The sequence below is a fragment of the Fonsecaea multimorphosa genome, assembly GCF_000836435.1.
Source record: "Fonsecaea multimorphosa CBS 102226 unplaced genomic scaffold supercont1.13, whole genome shotgun sequence".
In the NCBI taxonomy this organism is placed as follows: Eukaryota; Fungi; Ascomycota; class Eurotiomycetes; order Chaetothyriales; family Herpotrichiellaceae; genus Fonsecaea; species Fonsecaea multimorphosa.
Window position 1 is genome coordinate 335,282 of NW_015971647.1, and position 21,335 is coordinate 356,616.

General features: G+C 53.4%; 6 protein-coding genes across 6 annotated transcripts; all 6 read left to right on the forward strand.

The window, feature by feature from the left end:
- Positions 1 to 3,651: 3,651 nt before the first annotated feature.
- Z520_06821 (uncharacterized protein) lies at positions 3,652 to 6,462 on the forward strand (the record flags this gene model as incomplete). Its single annotated transcript, XM_016777321.1, has 1 exon — positions 3,652 to 6,462. The coding sequence occupies one exon, from the start codon at positions 3,652 to 3,654 to the stop codon at positions 6,460 to 6,462; it is 2,811 nt and encodes a 936-aa protein (XP_016631492.1).
- A 622-nt stretch (positions 6,463 to 7,084) lies between these two features.
- On the forward strand, positions 7,085 to 9,673 carry Z520_06822 (uncharacterized protein; the record flags this gene model as incomplete). Its single annotated transcript, XM_016777322.1, has 1 exon — positions 7,085 to 9,673. One exon carries the CDS (start codon positions 7,085 to 7,087, stop codon positions 9,671 to 9,673), a length of 2,589 nt encoding a protein of 862 aa, XP_016631493.1.
- Positions 9,674 to 10,429: 756 nt separating this feature from the next.
- On the forward strand, positions 10,430 to 12,796 carry Z520_06823 (uncharacterized protein; the record flags this gene model as incomplete). Its single annotated transcript, XM_016777323.1, has 1 exon — positions 10,430 to 12,796. One exon carries the CDS (start codon positions 10,430 to 10,432, stop codon positions 12,794 to 12,796), a length of 2,367 nt encoding a protein of 788 aa, XP_016631494.1.
- A 1,719-nt stretch (positions 12,797 to 14,515) lies between these two features.
- Z520_06824 (uncharacterized protein) lies at positions 14,516 to 16,643 on the forward strand (the record flags this gene model as incomplete). Its single annotated transcript, XM_016777324.1, has 4 exons — positions 14,516 to 14,663; positions 14,728 to 14,811; positions 14,883 to 15,511; positions 15,573 to 16,643. 4 exons carry the CDS (start codon positions 14,516 to 14,518, stop codon positions 16,641 to 16,643), a joined length of 1,932 nt encoding a protein of 643 aa, XP_016631495.1.
- Positions 16,644 to 17,271: 628 nt separating this feature from the next.
- Positions 17,272 to 18,251, forward strand: Z520_06825 (uncharacterized protein; the record flags this gene model as incomplete). The annotated part of the gene is made up of 3 exons (XM_016777325.1): positions 17,272 to 17,369; positions 17,449 to 17,861; positions 17,971 to 18,251. 3 exons carry the CDS (start codon positions 17,272 to 17,274, stop codon positions 18,249 to 18,251), a joined length of 792 nt encoding a protein of 263 aa, XP_016631496.1.
- An 874-nt stretch (positions 18,252 to 19,125) lies between these two features.
- On the forward strand, positions 19,126 to 20,525 carry Z520_06826 (uncharacterized protein; the record flags this gene model as incomplete). Its single annotated transcript, XM_016777326.1, has 2 exons — positions 19,126 to 19,677; positions 19,779 to 20,525. The coding sequence occupies 2 exons, from the start codon at positions 19,126 to 19,128 to the stop codon at positions 20,523 to 20,525; spliced, it is 1,299 nt and encodes a 432-aa protein (XP_016631497.1).
- Between the last annotated feature and the right edge of the window lie 810 nt (positions 20,526 to 21,335).

A 21,335-nucleotide genomic window follows, 5' to 3' on the forward strand; every position in this document is an offset into this window, starting at 1 on the left:
GCCATAATGGAGTCTGCTCTGTCTGGAAATAATAATATTGATATGCTTGGTTTTTGGCAAAGGGAATTCTACACGAGACACTTGCCGATATGGGTACGTACTATACGTGCGGGGTGACCTACCTACAGCTCGTACAGAGATAAGATACAAACCGCCCCGGGAACACAAGGCATGCTTGCCTTTTCGTTGCATGGCTGGGGTCCGAAGCCCAGAGTAATGCTACTTCGTGGCGTGCTCGTTGCCTGTGCGCTACGAGTCAGCATGGCGGGAGACACCTGGATAGGTATGCTCGGAGGCCGAAGCTTTTGTAGGCTCGTAATCATGGCGTCGGTCGGACTTCGAGGATGAGAGGGACCAGGGAGGATGAGGACCAGTACTCAGTACCTCGTAGATTGTATCGAGCACCCAGTACCCAGTACGGGGATTCTCGTTCCGTCTCCGAAGGATTCAGGGCGTTCGAATAATAGCTTGCACGGATCACGGTTGCGTGTCGCGCATCCTGGTGGCTTCTGGATTCTGCCTTCTGAGTTCTAATGTAGCTAATCTGTACGAGTAGCCAATCTTGTGGCATCTTCTGGCGTCTGTGTTTGGGTAGGTTGAGATACGGGACACGAGTCTATTCGGAGCACTCGACAGCGGAGTACTCCTTCTCAAACGTCCTCTCCGTTGGATTTTGCACATGCGAGGCACTCATTGCACTCCTGTTACTGCAGTCTTGGGTGCCTTGACTGGACAGGGTAGTGTCTAATGCCATCGATGGGTTAGGTAGGAGAAGATGTACGCATCAGACCAGTAAGAGGGAGGAAAGGTATACATACACGCTGTAAGTAGCGCAAATACTTCGAGAAGTTAACCGCAAACCGCGCTCGGCTATTGATAACTGAGTTCGTGCTGCCGGCGTCTTTCAATATGCTGTCCAGATTGCTTGCTGAGCAAGCTTCCACAACCCATGTAGAGTCGTGTTGGAAGAGACACCCGTCGACGAAATGTTGAGATCATGTACCGGATACCTTTTCCAAGATTCCGATTCGCAATGCAAAGTCGTCGGATTCGTACTCTGGTTACAACACTCGTCCAACCCTTTGACTAAGTAAATAACCTTGATGATAATGTCGGGGTGGTGGTTGACTCGAACTTGTCAAACATGATTGACCATCGATCCTAGTGCTATCATACTTTGCCTGGGAGCAACCCAAAGTAACGCCTTGTTTCTCTGTCAAAGCAAAACAAAGAGGCTGGCTGAGAGCGTGGTTCATGGTGGGGAAGAACGGGACAAGCAACCAAGCTATTAAAAATAGCAAATCGAGTGGGAACGTACCTGAGAACAAAGATACATCACCACTAGTAGTTAGTCTTCTCACGGTCTGGGCGTGGGGGGATTCAGCCTTAAAGCAATTGCGTCGTATGAAGCATAACCAGGCCTTTCGTCGGTGCTTCATCCTGGCAATTGAGCCTAGAGTCCCAACGCTGGCAGGTTTTGACTCGTTGCTCTCGTTCCAGGATGGCCGGATCACACAGTCACGAACTCCCCTTGATCCATGCCTTCAGAGGTGAGAGTGTCGGATCGGAAAGAAGCTCCTTTGACACTGAAGTTCGGTCGATATTGCGTGACAGACAGAAATATCGCCATTGTCCACCTGTCCTAGCTGTATCAGGCCAAGGACTTACAGAGTAGTTGGACTACCTTTGTATCAGACCGGGGCTGAAAATGATGCTCGCATGCATTTCAACTGTTCGAATGATAATAACACACCGCTCGGATCTCAATTCAGCAACACTTTCGAGCTCCATAATAGCAGGAGCTAGCTGTGAGGCCAATGGAAGTCTTGGAACAAGTGCCACATCATCGCAAAGGATGGCCTAAAGCCTGTTGATATCTGGATTCTTGTCTGCTCTAAGTTTGATATCGGGCCTCTTTATGGTCTGTGCGCAAAGCTAAGTCCGGGGTCCGCTGTCGCTATCTGAACATTCCCCATCACGGCTGTCTCCCAGTCCCTGTGCCTCTTTTTCACGGGGATCTTGTAATCAGTTAGGTGCGTGTCTAACGTCGTAAATGGAAACAGGCGGATAAGAACTCCGTGGAGCGTAGTCCGGACGACAATGCGAACAAGAGGAGATTGACGGCCAAGCTTCGGAGGCTCATTTAGACATCAACATTGACCGCTGTGGCACTCCGGTGACTGATAAGAAGCGAGATGAGTGACATGGCGAGGCTTCCTTGTCTTATCTGCATCATTAACGGGCGTCCGCCTCTCTGCTCGTACTAGTAAATATATCGACTAGATTATCTGCGGCAATGAGATCTCTTATCCCGGTTTCAGCACATTGTTTATCTTTAGCCTGGTTTGAAAAGGTGGCTGGAGAAGTAAGCTGTGGATTTCGACACCCGCTGCCCCTGTATATCCTTTGCTGGCGGGCTGCAGGGGCGACAGAAGCTCAAGATAGCTTCATCCTTGTGCGCAGCTCTTAGCAGTATACTAAATTCTCGTCGTGTTTGCAAACCGGCACTTCTCGCCATCTCATTGGGGACTTTTTAACCACTGGAGTCGAGAGGGATTGTTCGATCTGTAAATGTGATCTGCCACCCTCTTGCTGTAAGAAACCCCAGAGGTCGGATACAAAGTCCTTTGAGGATGGTTTGATCGACGCAAGAAGATGATCTGTGGCTTTTCCAGATAACAGGAGAGCACTCGTAAGGCATACAACCTACCCGTAGATCAAATCTCTTGGAGGCATGGAGGATGGAGTGGATACTTCGGGATCAGGGCAGGACAAGGGTTGACAAGAGGGTAGATTGGCGATGATTGGTGTGCCTGGCAGAGATTTGTGTGCGAGGTATCTCTGGGGAAAATACGGCAACCCGGCACAAGACAGGAGAAATCCGTGTGGTTGATCAACTCGAAAGGCTCATCCTCCTTTCTGCGTTCAAAGGGGCAAAAGACTATTGAACGGAGAGTTGAAGCTTGTTGAAAGACTGATATGGCAACGAGGAGGACGATGACACGCGGTGGCTGCTCCCGTGAGGAACGTTAAGCAACCTCCGTGGCTGTCAAGGAAGCCTTGACTTGAGCAGCCCTGCCATCCACCTGCAGAGACTTGGTGTGGCGGTCTCAATCGGCCACCAAGCGTCAAGTTTTCAGTTAAAGAGAGCGCCCCCGGATGGGTCCTAGGCTCCTAGCTGTGCCCTAATCTTAGTCCGTTGTAGCCGACCATGCCCGGAACACCCACTTTTATCGGGCCTCCCAGTGCAACTAGTTCTGTGCTTATCCGGCCAAAGGCTTGTGGATTCAACTGCGCCCTCCTATGTACAAGTGCTCTCCGTCCAGATATTGTCTGCGCGCAGTTACCATATCGATGCGCGCCTTTTCCATCCGATTGATGTCTGCATCTTGGTTTTCCGTGTCTTCATCTTTACTACTGGACGGCTCGAGGACGTGACAGCCGTCGACTAATCACACCAGATCCATCTATATCGAGTCATGATCCCCAAGCTGACCTGCAGGGTCTACTCGCCCTCACACGTCTAAGGGTCCGCGCTCCTGACAATATACGACACTAGACACCACCAGTGACCACAGCCTCTTCCATCTCACCCGTGATCTTGCTCCAACTCCCGCTCCTGCATCCTGCAACGCTTGTCAGCTCCAGCAAATGGCGTATGCTTCAGTCGCCCAGGCTGAGCATGAAGCCGTATATCGCGAGTCCACCGCCGCCGACTCCGTCCTCCATCATCCGCATTCCTACTCACCTACCCGCTCCCCAATCCTTCCAGAAATCTCGAGTCCACCGCTGTCCCTGCCACTGTTCGATCAATTCTCCCGAGATGGCGATCTTTCAGTTGTCTCTCAAACGGGCCCAAGTTCCGTAGGCGTGGGATCTCTTCTTAAGTCTCTGTCTTCCTCGCAGTCGTACCAAATGGTGGAAGAGGATGACTATGAGGAGCCAATGCCCAGATATCCAGACCCTCTAGCACCGCGATCGAGAATGGACGCACAGGACACGCCTGCGTTCCAGAAAGAAGATCCTCCAATCAGGACAGCCTCAATCAGCCGTCACCTGCCCTTAAACCACCCGACCCCAGATTTGCAGTCGCTGCAAGGGGCGTTGGTCAAAAATGTGGAACGTCTGGAAGAAAGCGCCGAGCGTCTGAGCATGACCTCGAGCCTTGAGGAAGGGCTGAACAAGATGAAGCAAGATCAAAAGCGCCTGGAGCGGCAGTCCTCGGCGCCGGCGACACTGGACAACGCCCTTCGCCCAGCGGTCCAGAGACAGTACTCGACGGGTTCATGGTCTAATTCAATCATTGGCGTCAATCAGATGGCCAGGTTGGGAGGATATTCTCCTTCAGGATACCAGATAACATCTCCGACTGGTTCAGTCCGCTCCGGACCCTATCCACATCCGCAACACGTTGAACGTCACTCTTCAAAAGGCAGTCATCGCAGTAACGCTCTGCCGCCCTTGGAAGGCCGGCCACTGGAGTTGAGCCAAGATCGTCGTACCTCTATCTCCATTTACCCTGAAGACGAAGTAGCGCCAAATCCGTCACGTCGAGGGTCCGACGGGTCAGTTCAGGAGGAGAGGCCGACGACATCCGCGTCCAACGACACATATCGTCAAGCGCAGGCCGCCTTCAATGACTTTGATGGCGTGCATTACGGAGCGCCCGTGTCCTCCGAAACTGCTGCCTCCATATCACGACGTATATCTCTCAATCACCCTCCGCTTGCACGAGACTCGAAGGCATATAAAGAGCCCCAGCCAGGAGAACGAATGATCTACTATCCTGCCCCAGTGCCAGTCATGTTGAATCTCCCCCAGAGACTTTCAAAGTTCAACATTAGTGAACGAGACAAACGTCGACTCCAGGCGCTCAGTGGCATCCCGGATGATATGCGCAAGTCGGCTGTTTGGCTCAGAGAGGAAGACAGTACCAAATTGCAAGGTCAAAGCAATGCACTCAGACTACCACCTCAGCTGCGGGCCAGTGCTTTTTTCGAACAGCCCAGTGTCACGCAAGACTTGCAGCTCAAGAACGGCTCAGCTGTCCAGACATTGGACAGCATCTTAGATGCCGCTGCACACGCTCCTGTCTCTGCATTCACCGATCATCCAATTGCTGGCCATCTTGGAAAGGAAGTCTATGGTCCGGACGCCTCTCCTCGGAAGAGTATGCAATTAGCCGAAGGAAAGGCGAAGAAACGGCGAAGCTCCATTAGTACGATGCTCAAGACGAGACGGTCAAGCACTGCCCTCTCCAACTCGGGCCTGCTGCGCTCAAAATCAAGAGACTCTCAAAATCTAGATGTTGAGGACCAAGCCAGTGGTGATGAACTTGATCGGGCGGCGGCGGAGTCGATAGCGCCAGATGCCGACGAGATATCCGATGAAGAGGAAGACAAGAATGTCGCCCCGCCAGGCTTTTCGACGGCGCCCACGACTCTCCTTGCCGAGCTGCAAATGCGTAAGGAACAACAGAAATTACGCAATCGTACTGCCGCAGACGCCTTTCCCAATGGCATGCACTCGACTTTGCTTGAGCTGGATGCTGTGACTCAGCTTCAGCAGAGAGCCCGAAAGACCAAACATGTCACATTGGCTTGGGAAGATCATGATGAAGCGAATAAACAAAATTTTGATGATGAGGATGTTCCTCTCGGTATCCTGTTCCCGGAAAAGGAAAGAGCTGAGCATGCGAATGCCCATAGACCAATTGGCCTTCTAGAGAAGCGGGAATTGGAGGAGAACGAACCTTTGAGTCAACGACGAGCAAGACTGCGAGGCGGGCCACTTCAGACCGCTAAATCTGAGGCGAAGAGTCAGAACGAGGATGAAAGCCGGCCGCCTTTCATCGAGAATGTACCGGGCCTCACCGAAGAACCTGTGCCAGAAGATGAAGAAGAGACTCTGGCTCAGAGAGCAGCAAGGATGAAGCTGGAGAAGGAGAAGGGCACTGGAGGCCAATTCGCGGAAGAGCTGACTTCTCAATTGGGTCTCAATGTCACGAACAACGCACCCCCGCCATCAAAGACACCGGATGTGGAGGAAACGTTGGCGCAGAGGCGAAAGAGGCTCAAGGAGGAAGCGTCTGTCAATCCGCAGGCCTATCAACAGGTCAAATCCATGCATAGCCTGGCCGACATACTCCAAGCCCATCCAGTGGGTGCCCAGTCAAAACCGGGATTGCCTAGGAGCAATTCGAACCAAGCATACGCCTCGATGCACAACTCAAGTTGGGGTTATCCTCAACAAAACATGGCTTTCAATGGGTCTTACGGGTATCCGAACAATGCTGGGTACATAAACGGAGGATACGGCGCGCCGTTGCCCACCTACATGCAACAGACATATCCTTACGCATATGGCACCCAGCCCTACATACCAGACCCTATGATGGGTCCACCTTTGGATCCCAAACAGCGAGCGCAAATTGATCGCTGGCGGCAGAGTATTGTACAATGATTGCATTGGTCTGGCGCACTGAATTTGTCATGTGTTTCTGTGCTCTTTCTTTGTTGGGTATCGTTCAATGAAGAGTTGGAAGCAGAGGACCAACCACTGTCATTGGAGCTTCTAATCACTTGGATGGAATAATGAAGACAATGTATGAATAATAGTATGAGCAAGACACGACCAGACTGGTGGCAGGGAGTAACGGTACAACGGCGGGACAGAGGGTGTGGGGGATGTGATTAATTCTTAGGGTAGAGAGATACGAGGTATGCAACAGGGACATGATGTTGTCTGCACGTTTAATCCGCACGTGGCGACAAAGGCGTGGCTTGAGGGATCTGCTGAAGAATACGAGGCTGAATGCCGAACAAGGCCATTCGGTCTCAGAGCCTTGCACGTGATGAAGACCGGCCAAGGTGGTTGCTGTGGCAGCCGCACTGGGATAAACAAAGCAGGTGCCGTCTCGACGCGGGTAGTCGTGACTCGTGAGGCCAGGCCAGTTCCACGTCCGTGCCTTAACCATGGAACATCCTCCTGCCCGTGCGCAAACATCATTCCCGTTTCTGTAGAAATGAGGAGTTGTATCTGATTAGGCACCGTGCCCGAATATTTTCTGTTCAATCCCATCAACATGGCGCCGTCCGTCCACCAGGTCGCCCAGATTTTCGAGGATCCGGAGCCTCAACACAGAGGCCGCAGAGCGAACCACAACCGTACTCCTTCAGTTGGAGACGCCCTAAGAGGGCGCCGAAAAGACAACTGTAGCCCTACAAAGCCGCAAAGACCGTCCAGTCGAGAAGTGGTCAATTCTGCTAGTCCACTTGGAGAGCGACACATAAACAGCCCACCACAACCGAAACGAATTGCTACCAAATCAGGCGATGAGCCTGCTCGTCCTACTGTTTCCCGCACACACAAAAAGTCCGGGAGCTCTGTGTCCTTGAAAGGAATTATCTTGGGTAAAGAGAAGAGTACGGGCACTGGGAGCGTGTCTCCCGTCGAAGGGCACACGGCCGACAGCAAGCTGAAGAAGGTGAAATCAGCGAGTAACCTCACCGGACTGCTGAAACGGAGATCCAAGAAGGATCTTAGGGAAGAGAACAACAGCAACAGCAACAACCAAGAAAACTGCCCGCCGTCAAAGACAACACCCGTCGAAAGTCCCACTCCCATCTGGGCACAATTTGCTACTCAACCCTTAGAGGGTGCGGATGGCACCATGATATTTCCAGTGTCGAAGAGAAGGACCGTTGAAGAAGAGATAAACGTGTACACCCCCAAGGACTATTCCGAATTTCGCCCTTCGGAACAGAGGAATTTTTACGGATACGGGCCTGCGACGCCGTCAGTGTTGGACTATCAGCCACCGCAACGACCATTCCTGGAGCACAAATCTAGCAGAAGCTCCATCTTTACGGAGAACATTGATGATGATATTCCTGCAGAAGACGTTAAGTCGCCAAAGAGCAGGGAGCAGTCTATCAGTCGCCCAGCCTCTTCCAAACAAGAAGGCAAGCCCGATGCTCAAGTCCAGCCATCAAACTTGTCACAATCAGATCCCAAAGTCAAATTAGGCTCGAGAGTTTTCGAAGCAATCCAAACTTTCAACATGAGAGCCCGCAAGGACGCCCGCTCGATCCCCGACACTCCGAATAATGCAACCATTCCACTTAGTCCTCAAGAGCTAGACTCAGCTTTCGAGAAGGTATTGGACTCTCTGAACATTCCACTCAACATGCGGGACAACATGCGAAATCTCAAACCAGACGTAAAGGCAGGTTTGATGAAGGGTGATCGTATTGGCAGTGGCTCGTCCACGGTATCAGCCTTCACTGATAGCTCCGAGGTCAGCTCATCGGCTCGGAATAGGAAGGAGAATGAGAGACCAAAGAGCGAGGGCGATGAGAGCAAAGAAGGCAGACGATCCAGATCGCGATCACGTCCTCGAAGTCGGATCTTGACCCTGACCAGACGAGAGGAAGATTCCCCCACAAAGCAAGACAGACCAAGTTCGTCATTGAGATCGCGCAGCAAATCTAGGAACAAATCCGCCGACTTGACCAATTCCAGACCAACTTCGGCGAAAGCTATGGCCTCGACCGTGTCGCTGGCATCCCTCAACCAGGCAGACAGCGCCACCACTCCTGGAGACTTCATCCATTACCTTCGAGAGGTACAGAAGCCGGCACTAGTCGAAGTGAGCAAGCTGCACAAACTGAGGATTCTGTTGAGGAATGAGTCGATCTCTTGGACAGATCATTTCGTGGGTAAGGGCGGCATGGACGAACTTGTTCAACTCTACCATCGTATTTCAAAGATCGAGTGGCGCGAAGAACATGAAGACAACCTCCTTCACGAGACGCTGCTGTGCTTGAAGGGATTGTGCACGACCTCCCTTGCCTTACAACGTCTGCAGCAAGTGGAAAATGAGTTCTTCCCAGCACTCTTGCACATGTTATTCGATCCGGAACGGAAGGGTCCATCGGAGTTTAACACCAGAGGCGTCATAATATCGCTCCTTTTCGCTCACTTGTCAGCCGAGGTGGGCTCTGACCAGGAGCTTGCTCATGAACGAGCACGGAAAATCCTTGGGTTTCTCAGGGATCCTGTACCGGAAGATGGCAAGCAGCCGCTGGACTTTGTGTCTCAAATGCATGTTCCTCGACCTTACCGGGTTTGGTGCAAAGAAGTTGTTAATGTCACGAAAGAGGTGTTTTGGATATTTCTGCACCATCTCAACGTCATCCCCATTGTCGAGGTCGATGAATCAGTGGGTTATTGTGGAGCACATTTCCCCCCTCCTCGACCACCCCACCCGGCAGCTCCGTACGTGGGAGGTGTTGAATGGGAAGCGACGCAGTACCTCGCGACCCATCTGGATCTATTGAACGGGTTGATAGCCTGCCTTCCTACTGCGACAGACCGCAATGCATTGCGAGAAGAGCTAAAGCAGTCCGGCTTCGAGAAAGTGATGGGGGGTAGTCTTCGAACATGCAAAGAGAAATTCTATTCAGGAGTCCACGAAGGCTTGAAGTGTTGGGTTGCAGCGGCCAAGGCAGACGGGTGGCCCGTGGAAGACGTCAGAGCCGGGCCACCGCGAGAGTCAGTAAGCCCAAGGAAGAGTCCTGTCAAGAAGAGAAGCGACGAACCTCCGCAATTGGCATTGGATGTAGAGGTTGGCCATGGACAGGCGTCAAAAGTGGATGATGGGTGGATCTGAAGTTTTGATGCCACGTGGGAGCAAAGAGAGCAGAGAGAGCAAAGCGAAGTCTGGTCGAAGACGACTGTTAGATGGTTGTTGGAAAGGGAAGAGGTCATGACCCTGACGACTTTTACTGTCCCGTGTAAGGATCGGTCATTGTTTGTAAGCGAAAGTTATGAATGATTATTAGCCATTGGCCATTGGCGTATTGGGCTTGGTCTTGAAAGCATGGCATTCAGAGCAGAAAGACCGAGTGGTAACCCTGACCTGGTGAGGCTGCGAGGCTGCGAGGCTGATGTATGTCACGAGGCTGAGGCTGAGGCTGGGAAGACTCCCAGCACGTGATGGCGGAAAAAGAGGAGAACTCTGGTCGGTGGATTGATGTCACCAACCGCCGATTGGAGAAACCAGGAGCCAGCAAGCCGAAGAGGCACAGAGTGGGTGACAGAGGCACAGGGAGCAGAGCAAAGAGGAGGGAGATGCGCGCAACGCTGGCTGCGCTGCGCTCCCCATGTTCGATCTTAATTGATATTTTCCACCACGCCTCATCCTCGTTGACCAGCACTAACTTTTGCTCTCTTTCGTGATGCTGTCGACTTCTTTGAGTGCCTCCTTTTGGCTGGCTTAATCACTTTTTATTCTGTTTGGCTGGTGCTGTCATAGTTTGCGAGAATTCCCAGTCAGCTCCTCATCCTCCTAGATCGCACACCCGCAGCTCTGCTCCTCTTCATTTCAACCTTCCCACCATCAGATATCCCTATGTCCACGACGACAATGACTACCACCCTGGGCACCTCCAACGTGCGAGGCGGCCCATCTCGCTTGACTCGCATCAACCCTGCCAGAGCCTCGAAAGGCCTCGGATCGACCCTCCTGCGCCAGAACTCACTGGTCTCCAACAGTGGCCTCGCTCTGGCATCCTCCTCCGCCGCTGTCGCCTCGCAAAGCCAGACCAATAATGACCCACCAGGCATGTATCCTGCCATTACTCATTTCGCTGATGCGATCGCTGCTCTGCCTCGAGAATACCGGCGGCACACGTCTTTGCTGAAGGAGGTGGACGCAAAAGCGTGGGGTCCTGAGGAAAATCTACGAGACATCTTGGAGCAGTGTCTGGCCGACAGTGCTACGACGACGAGAGATCTAGCTGCCGCGTCCCAAAGCCTGACTGGCTCTACAACTGCAGATGATGCTCTCAATGTCAGCGAAGCGAACAGCGTCGCCGGAGCATCCTTCGACAACGCCTCCCTCATCTCTGTCCGGTCTGCCGATCCTATCATTATGCAGCGCAGACAACAATACCACGCTCTGAGACAGAATCTCATGACGATCATGGTCACTATGGATGAGAAAAACCACGTCATCAACAATGCCAATGAAGAGGTGGGCAGGCACATTCGCAGATTGGACCGCATCTGGCCACACATCGCCGAAGAGATCTCGGAAGAAGCTAGACTGGGGAGCCTGAAGCATTGGGCTTACACAGAGACGAATCCCGTCAAGAAGCCCACTGCGCCCACTACGCGCAGAGAGGCTGCGGCTGCGGGCCTAGCCACTTTGCATGAGAGTGAGATCGCGCATAGGAGCGAAGCTAGGAGAGAGGCGGTCCTTGCCAGGAGACAGCGGGGAACGGCCCAGCATGCAGATTCCGACTTTGACGACCCAAAAGCACCCGCGCGCAAAACGACCACCAGCGGCAAGAAGCGGGCGGCTGATGCAGCACTAGATCCCACGGGATTGGGCATCACTGGCGCAGGCACAGGAAAGAGAAAGCGACCTGAAAAGCCTGCGACCGCGGGTGTGGCAATGGAACGCTCGATCAGCAGTGCCCTTGGTGGCCGCCCGATGTCTAGAGAGAATTCACAGCAGGAGAATTCCAAGAAGAGAAAGGCGTCCGCCGCTGCTACTTCTGTGGCCCGGAAACGGTATGTGCCAGAAAAGAAACCCGAGAATGCAGCTAATTTACTGAGTTTCAGAATCAATGCCGCAACCCAAGACTCGCCCAAACTTGCCTCGTCACCCCTCGCTGGGACAACCGGGAAGGAAGCCTACAAGCGCAGCCCTGCGCTCTCGGCAGTCCGCCCTGCCACGGCACGAGGACGCCAAAATTCTGCCCATACCGTCGAAAGCGTGAGAGGGAGACCCTCTTCCCTGACATCGAGCAGAAACGGGAACAGCAACAATGTGGTTGCTGGTACATCGGAATTGAGCAGTTCGGCTGCCGTCAGTGGGAAGAGCACAACTGAAGTCAAGAGCAATCTCAAGGAGGCAAAGGCCGACAAAGGGGACCGGCCAGTTGAAGACGAGCCTGCAAGCCAGAACGACGCAGATGGCGAACAACCAGCGAAAGGAACTGCATCGTCAGATAAGTCCTCTAGTAGGCAAGATACGGCCAGGGGCGACCTTCACGACGAAATATCTGCGAAGGAGGCTGCATCGCCTCGTCTGCCACTAGTCCTGCAAACTAGTGAACTGAAAAACGAGCGCCTGGGTAGAGGCCGGGCCTCCAAGACGTCCACGCCTGTTGTCGGCACTTTCGCCGAGGCCGAGGCTGCAGAGACTTCGTCGACAGGGGGAAATGGCGGCGCTGCCAACAAGTCCAAACGACCTGCCAGACCAAGAGTGAAGGACCACGGTCTCCACGATTCGCTGTCGCCAAAAGGATTGCCAATGAAGCGACCTCACAAAAAGAGTGCAAGTCTATCGTTTCCGGCCACGACAACCCTTACCGGCAGTCAGCAGCGCGTCAAAGACGAGACAGACCCTCACACCACAGAGTCATTGACTCCATCAGAGCGTGACTTGGCCACCGGCAGCATCGTGAATAATGAGGCCGACACGCACGCGGGAGACGTGGACGTGGACGAGGACGAAGAAACCGGCGACGGGGTGGAGGAAGACGAGGAGAGATACTGTTATTGTCAGGGCGTCAGTTACGGAGAGATGGTGGCCTGCGACAGGGACGATTGTCCCCGGCAGTGGTTCCACCTCGAGTGCATTGGCCTGAAAAGTGTGCCCAAGAGCGCAAAGTGGTACTGTGAGGAGTGCAAAGAGGTTTTGGCGAGGAGTGAGAGGACTGGTGGGGGGAAGGGGAAGAATGGTGGTGGCAATGGACATGGACATGGACATAATGGGAAGTAAGGTACTCGGTAGATGCCAGCCACACATTGGCGTCTTTGCGATACAGTTCAGGGGCAGAGCGAGCCGCCCATTTGACGCTCATCGGATGATGATATGGGACCTACCCAGGTACCTGGGTATAATTACAGCGAATTCGCTGAGAGGATTGACACGAAGGAAGTATACAAAGCACACGACTATCACTGCTACTCTAGCAACCAAAACAACAAGAGACGTTGAACACTACCTTATCTTTCCCTTGCTTATTCTCCCTGTCCGGCGTGTTTTCACACAGTCTGTCTATTGACTGCCCTTTCCACCTGTTTTTGGAAGCTGAGGAGGTCTATATCTTTGAAAGCTAAAGTAGTCCTCCCTAGATTTGTTGGATGCTGAGTGTGTTACACATACCATTGATTCATTATGTAGGTTACTAGTAGCACGCTGAGCCGCCTCCGTACCTAGGTAGATGAAGGTGATATATATGCACATAATAAACACAGAAAATGCGCCTCGGCCGTCGGAGGGCTATTCCCACGTAAAGTGATCAAGCGCTTGGGCAGTGGCAGGTACTGTGTCTCGTGGAGGTATATAAGCCTAGACCACATCGACAAGGGGCCTCGATCACGATGAACACACGCATTCTGGTGGCACCATGCCTGGCAAGCTCCGTTGTTGAGGACCGTTTCCCATTGCATGAAGAACGAATCACTTTTATACGCGTGCGAAGGCTCGTTGTAACCTAGCTGGCTGGTGGAGGGTCCCCCTCTGACCAAGAGTGAATAGCCAATCTTGCCTAGGTACCAAGTTGATGCAAGCTACGGGGCGACATGGAAAACCACGTGCATTCATTCACACAACTCCTACTTGATACTCTCGGTACTTCCTTGGTCCGTGTAATATTGTTGTGGCCTACGGTCAATTTCGACTGTGAAGTTCGACTGTTAAAAGTTTTGTTGCAATCCGCCTTGCCGCCTGGCGGCCGCCTTGGCTTGCAGCGGTGTGGCCGTTTCGGGAATCGATCAGAGGCGGCGGAGCGCGCCGCCGCTTCGACGTCTATAAAAACACCATCCCGCCTCCGGACTAATGTCTAGGGAAATCAGTGCGAGTCGCACATCTGTGGGGGCACGTCGACAAATAACGCGGAACCCCTTGGCCATCGCTAAACGGTAGGCAGAAATCGAGGCAAGTGGTCTACATACTAGTATAAATGCCTTCAGACCCAAGAGACGTGATTTGCTGCCTCGCTCGTCGCGAAGTAGGAGTTGCATTCGAAGGGCATTGCCTCATCACCCTGGGCAGGCGTACCGCCTTAAGTGCTGGAAAGACTAGCTAGGCTGCCCCCATTTGAGGGCTTGGATGGGTGCTCACTGCTGATGTCGCATACCTAGCCCCCATCACTAGCCTTGCGGCGGTCTGCCAGGTTTGTCTTGGTTGTTCCTCATATGACGAGGGGTTTGTGCAAAGTAGTGCACTAGACGAAGGTTCAAGGCAAGAAACCGCGGTCCTCCAGAGGTCCTCCCAAGACACTTCCCGGTCTCGCTTCGCGGGCGATGGGCTCACGCAGTGGAGCCACCAGATTAAAGGGCGATGGTTCTGCTGCTGTTTGGCTAAAGGAGGTGGTGGGCTTCTCAATTCCGTTGATTACTACCCTCGATTTCGAGATCCTGGCTGGCGAACGCGCAGTTCCTTGAGGGTATATAATAATAATCGTACTTACGATCCTCGGTCAAACATACATGGATGGCGGGGTCTTTCATACATTTCATCGTCCTCCAGGCTATTACTACCTCGACCTTGCTGCTCCGATCCGTGGCGCAGAATGTCTCACTGGCGGTCGATCCCGATGCCTTGGATCCTCTGCAGACATGTAACCGTGGGTATGGACGAAGTAAGCTCTCATACCTGAGTGACAAATTGGGTTGAAAAACAGAAAAACTGATCAATAACTCTAGTGGTCGTCGTGGACAACATAGTCTATATCTACGGGGGAGTAAGCATCATTTCGAACGGCACGACCAATACCTTGTGGATACTCAGTGAGGAGCCCTGGTCCCCCCCCTAGGGTGTCGACTTGCTCCTGAAAAGTGATCCCAATTGATAATTACAGACCGCTACCTCCGCATTGTGGACTTGTCGACCACGCGCAACTTGTCCGATCCTTCTCTGATCACCGCCGAACCTCTTCCCGATTTTGTGCCTACTTTCGACGAGGGCGCCTTCTGGGAGGATGGCCGGAAGCTCTACGTCGTGGCTGGTCTGCAGGGGTGCTGGTATCACCTCACGGAACAGGGATCGTTCGTGGACTCGGACTGGAGCCTGGCGGACCTGTCGGGCCAAAGCATATACTATTACGATGTCGACTTGGGCCAATGGTCCGTGGATACTGCGCTGCAAAACTATTCGCAGACGGGGCTACCCATGGACGGGACATTCTCTTGGAACTATCTCGGTTGGAACTCGCGCCTTGCAATAGGTTACGTCCACAACGGCATCAGGGCCGCGGGACACGCGCGCTTGAACCCCAACACCGATGTATACACGCTCGACCCCGGAGTTCCTCAGATCGGGGAAAAGTTTATCGCGTCCTTCAACACCAGCGACTGGACTTGGACCAACAAGACTATCTCGTCCGAGCTTGTACCGGAGTGGAGTGAACGTGGCAACTTGGTCTTTCTCCCTGGAACTGAGTCAAACACGGGTGGACTGGCCGTCGCACTGGGGGGTGACACAAGACCTGTGAGTCCGTGCTGTCGTCAAGGATACTCTTGAACCCCTTTTGACCTTAGTACCGACGCAGGAAACCCAATATTTGAGCTTGAGACGAGTGGTCATGTACGATACGGGGGCAGACGAGTGGTTTGAGCAAGACACCACCGCCGAAGGGGGAACGTATCCCGCGCCGCGCGCCTCCTTCTGTGCTGTCGCCATGAGCGCGGCGGACGGCAGCAGCCACAATATCTATGTATATGGTGGACTACAAGCAAGTAGCGACGACGCGCTTGGTGATATCTGGATCCTCACACTTCCTGCCTTCCATTGGATTCCTGTCAGCACGAGCTCGGTACCGCGGTCTGCACCTGCCTGTGCCGTGGTGGCAGATAGGTATCTGGTCACATATGGTGGCATGTATCAAACGATCGAATGGCCGATCCCGGCCAGATACGACTGGCCATGCGATCAAGCGCAATCTGGCCTTAGGCTCTTCGACCTGACACACCTAAATTGGACATCGACTTATGAAGCACCGCCTCAGCAGTCCTCGGTGACACCCAAATCTCCAACGACGTCGAATTTATATGCTATCCCCAGCCAAGTGTACAGCATCATCGGCGGGGATGCAGGTGGCGGTGCTACAGTGACCGCCCCCAGTACCGGATTTGGGACGAACACTGCACTCGCATCGATATTTGCCAACGCCGTCAAAGTGTCGAGCTCTTCCAGCAGCACAGCTTCCGTGACAGCTACGGCCACAAGCGCCGGCAGCACCACCGGGTCACATTCAAGCCATTCCCATGCCGGGGCCATTGCCGGTGGTGTGGTGGGTGGTGTCGCCGGCCTGGTGATTATCCTTATTGCCGGCCTATGGTTCGTCCGCCGGAGAAGAAGGATGACTAGCACTCCTGATGCCCGTGAGGTGAGCAAGGGTCCACATGAGGTTGACGGTATTAGCTTGCGGAAGGTCGACAGTACGGGAAAATACGAGGTTGATGGGAATGCGAGGCACGAAGCTGATGGAAGTGAAAGGCAAGAAGCTGGTGAAAGTGAAAGGCGAGAAGTTGATGGAAGGGAAAGGTACGAAGCTGATGGTATGGAGACAGCCAGACCGGCGAGTCTTCTTACTCATGAGCTCGAGGCGCCTATCAGATAAAATGAATGTTCGGACAACCTGTCACCACTTTAGCATAGTATAAATAATCGCACACTCACCGCATAAATACCAATAGGATAATTAGACAAGAAGCACATGGACTAGTTCTGACTCCCAAAGCCCGCGGGGACCCGCGGTTGTCGTTGCTAAGCGAAGGAAGGATTGCAGCCCCTGGACTTCCCCGTATCCAGTAAGTACCCACGCTTGACAACGCCGGCAATTACAATCGAGGAGGAATGATCTGCAGGTGGCCGCCGTCACAGACTCGGACTGTATTATTGGGAGAAGGGCCGCATAAACGCCAGGATGCATGCAGATGGACGGTGGGAGGCCCAATGAGTCTTCAACACGACAAAAGGTGTATCGGCAGTCACACAGGAGCACCCGCATAGCGAGGCAAGATAGGCCTTACTATTTCTACTTAACAGTGCGTTGGCGGGTGGATCATTGCCCAGTGTAATCACTCGTGCGTACCTTCACTCACGGGCGACTGCGTCTCTCGATGGGCGGGGGGAAGATACACACCTCGTCTTGTGTAGCACACCTGGATTCTCCTTGCCACACACTCATCAAAACAAGGTCAGCATCCATCATTTGAACTCCACATCTTTTGACTCGGCATCGCCAGATGGCGCAGAAACCGCAGACTTTGGATGGCAAGTTGGCCATCGTGAGTGGGAGTTCCAAAGGCATTGGCGCGGCTATAGCGATTGAGCTTGCTTCTAGGTATGAGGTGTTGGAGTGTCCATTGTGTCTCTGTGGGTACCATCTCCAACTACCACGGCTGACAACTTCCTGGGTGCAGGGGCGCTCTCGTGGTCACAAACTATCCGTACGCTCACCTTCAACAAGAGGCCGAGTCAACTTTAGGGAAGATCCGGGCCACCGGCGGGAACCATGTCGGCGAGTGCTTCGCCATCGAGTCCGATCTGTCTACCCTCGAGGGCCCAAAGCACCTGGTCGCTGAGGCGGTCAAGAGAACCAATGGCCGAAAAGTCGACATCCTTGTGAATAACGCCGGCATCGCCATAATGTCACCCCTCAAGGACATCACCGTCGAGCAGTGGGACGCGCAGGTGAACTTGAACGGCCGTGGAACGCTGCTTTTGACCCAGGCTGTCTTGCCGCATCTGGCCAAGCCGAGCAGAATTGTGAATCTGAGCTCAAGCGGAGCGAGACAGCCTTACCCAGGGGCGAGCATTTACAACGGGACGAAAAGTATGATTGAGAGTTTTACTCGATGCTGGGCTGTGTGAGTCCTTCCGATCTGCCCTACTCACCAAATCTGCTTCCCTCTCTCACACAAGCATTTCCGTTCTCCCACAAGGTTCGATGCTGACGAGTTTCACTCCTCCAAGTGAACTGGGCCGGGAGTATCAGTGTACAGTCAACGCCATTTGCCCCGGAGCCACGAGCACCGACGCCTTCAACTCGTTGGTGGGAGCGACTCGAGATAGCCTTGAGCCGATGCTAGCCATGACTCCTGCGGCATCACGGCTTGGTGAGACAGAGGAGATGGCGTATGCGGCGGCCTTCTTCTGCGAGGAAAGGGGCAGGTGGATGACTGGCGTCTGTTTGGCTGTGAATGGTGGAACTCTGATGGCTTGACCGTTGCCCATTCAGTCAGGCGCCTGGTCGTCGCAAGTGCCGGCGGGAGAATAGCGAGACTCGGGCGTCCACGGTCTATGCAAAGACATTTAGTGAAGAGAGCTGACGGGGAGATTTCGAGTTACCACCAAACATTCCGGTCTGCAGCAACGCTCTGTGGCATCAATATTCTGTCTTCGCCAGGAATACCCACCTTTCCCTCCCGCACTTGTTATCCATGAAGCGACATAACTTTCCCGGCTCGCCGGCTTGCATCCGCGATGATCTTGCCATTAATCGCGTATACACTTGGTAACTGAATTAGGCGAGCCAACCAGATGAGGATGATGTGCTGCTAGGACCCTGATGAGACGGGCTGTGTAGATCGCGGGATTGTTGGTTTGGCTTAGACAGGCATTGGCTGCCTTGTCGATCCGCTTACGGCGGCTCTTCAGCCGGTAGTTGACACCCAGTTGACGCAACTTTCATCCTCTCGTCCAACATATAAAATTGACGAGTGTGAAGAACGCGTCGCGCGTAGAATTTCGGGAAAGTCACCGTGACGCCCATTTTGTTCTGAAAACGGCAAGCACAGCGACGCACTTTAGGCTTTCATTATCTAAGCATCTGGCAGCCAATCAGCGCCTCGGGGTTACTTCCTAGGTGTGTGCCAGCACAGCCTCAGCAAATCCAGACCGAACAACCAACTCATCAACTGACCACCGCCGACGAAACTTTCCAGCTTCAAAGTTCAATGTTCCTTTTCAGCTGCGAGACTGAATAATAAAACCACGAGTTCAATAATAATAATACAACTCGGATCCCGGAAGAATACTCATGTCGCCTCGTCCCCTCCGCCCTCCTCCATACAGCTAGCTACAGCAACCCCTCCCCCATGAAGCACAAGTATACTGATGACAAGAACCCCGCGGAGGCCATGTTCACGCAGCCCTTTGGCATTTCATGGCGCAAGGCCCTCGTCAGCCTCCCCCGCCTTGTCCCCGACTTTGTCCTCAATTTCACCACTTCCGAGGGTCCGCAGCCCATCGTCTTTGAGATCCCCTCACGCGGCAACCATCTGATCCCCGTTTATGTCTGGGTCCCACCTGTGCGCAAGCACCGTCACCATTTATTTCACCACCAGAAAAACACCGCCGGCGGTCATCTGAAGAACGCCCTGCGACCGATAGGGATCGACGAAGACTACGAGGGCAAATTGCCCGTCCTGATCGATTTTCATGGCGGCAGCTTCATCCTCGGCTCATGCCAGGAGCAAGCTCCCTTCTGTGCCCGGATGTGCCGTGAGCTGAACTGTATTGTCATCTCGGTAGACTACAGGCTCGGTCCGTATGCGCAGTTCCCTGCAGCCAATCTTGATGCTGAAGATGTCGTCCTTGCCGTAATCGACTCTAGCAACAGAGCGTTCAAGCCGCTCAGAGAAGGGATAGTAAGTTCCCCTTATCTCCAAACGCAATTGGCGGATTGGTATAGGTTATCATGGCGCAGATTAATCGTCAAATTGCGGTACACGCTAATTTCCTTCCATAGATGTGGGAGATGCTGAAAGAAGGGCGCAAACCCGTCGAACTGGACGAGCGGAAGATCGCCTTTTCAGGATTCAGCTCCGGAGGAAATATTGCTCTGAACCTGGCCATCAGTATCAAGGACGACCCGACGATGGAGACCGATTGGCTAAGTCCGCTGCCTTGGGACTGGGCGAACGACATTCCAATCCTCCTGTTCTATCCCAGTCTGGACGCCCGACTTTTACCGCACGAGAGGCCCAGGCCGGAAGGTCTGGATCCGCCCACTGGATTCGTCGAACGCTGGAAGATCGAGAAGGAATTGATGCCTACGTACCTGCCTCCGGAGAAGAGGTGTCATCCACGAGCAAGCCCCGGCCTCGCAGACATTCGACCCAAGAACGGCCCCGAAAACTTCGGCCTCCACCCGAAAGCCAAGATGCTCTTGATCCTGCCGCAGTTCGACTCGCTGAACGCGCAGAGCCTGACTTGGATCCAGAAAGTCCGCGACGAGGGCCGAGGGGAAGATCTGGTCGTCGAGGAAGTGAAAGGTGTGGTGCACGGGTGGACACAGTTCCCCGACTCGTGGATCAGCGAGCCGGAGCGCAAGTTGAAGCTTGACGCGTTCCGCAGGGCGAGGGTCTTTCTCGAGGACTACTGGCACCTGGACAGCAGGCTTGTGGAGTTTGAGGTTATTCGTCATGATAAGGACGGCGCGGCTGGACATACCGTAGATGTCGCCGCAGGGTCACAGCATTTGGGAGAAGCGTGATACGACACATCGAAACTGAGCCAGGAAGGGGTGGGCGTTGGTTCGATAGAGGCTGAAGCAGCGTTCAATGAAAGAGACATGCTCGCCTCCACGGTGGAAGTAATCGACTTTTTGCCTCATCGTCCTATATAGACGCGTATGTACATGCGTGTGGTCTGTGTTCAAGGTGTCATGCTGGTACTGTCGAATCCTTGGACCTTAACAGGTACGAAATGCCAAATTTGGCCCACCACATGAACCGCAGGGACAACAGTGGACCAGTAAACTACCTATAGTTTCCTCGTTTCCCCTTCTACAATACATCTACCCGCCGGTAGATACCTAGATACCGATCCCCTCTCAATATTCGCATTGCCCACACAACGACGACGCTTGGTGTCTCGCACGCCCTGAACATCACAAATCCAGAATATTTCCCCTCGGATTTTCTCTGGATCTGGATGTGGCTCGAGGAGCGATGATGAGCAGGTCGCCCGCCTGCAGTCATAACTGCTCGGATCGTTTACTAGACACGGCCACGGTCACTCCGTGACTATTTGTCCACTGGTCATCATTTTCGGTGTTTCGTACGTAGAGCGCATTGGCTATTTGTGGGATAGTGCCAAGACTAATTAACGACGATATACGACTGTGTCTAATTAGGTAGGTAGGTGAATACCTAGGTCCTATGTATATTACCACTAGGCCAGCAAATGAGAAAGCCGTGATTATCGCTAAGCCAAGGAGGGTCTCGACCCGATTTTGGATATAGTCGAGTTCTGCGCATAGTCGAGTTCTGCGCATAGTCGAGTTCTGCGCATAGTCGAGTTC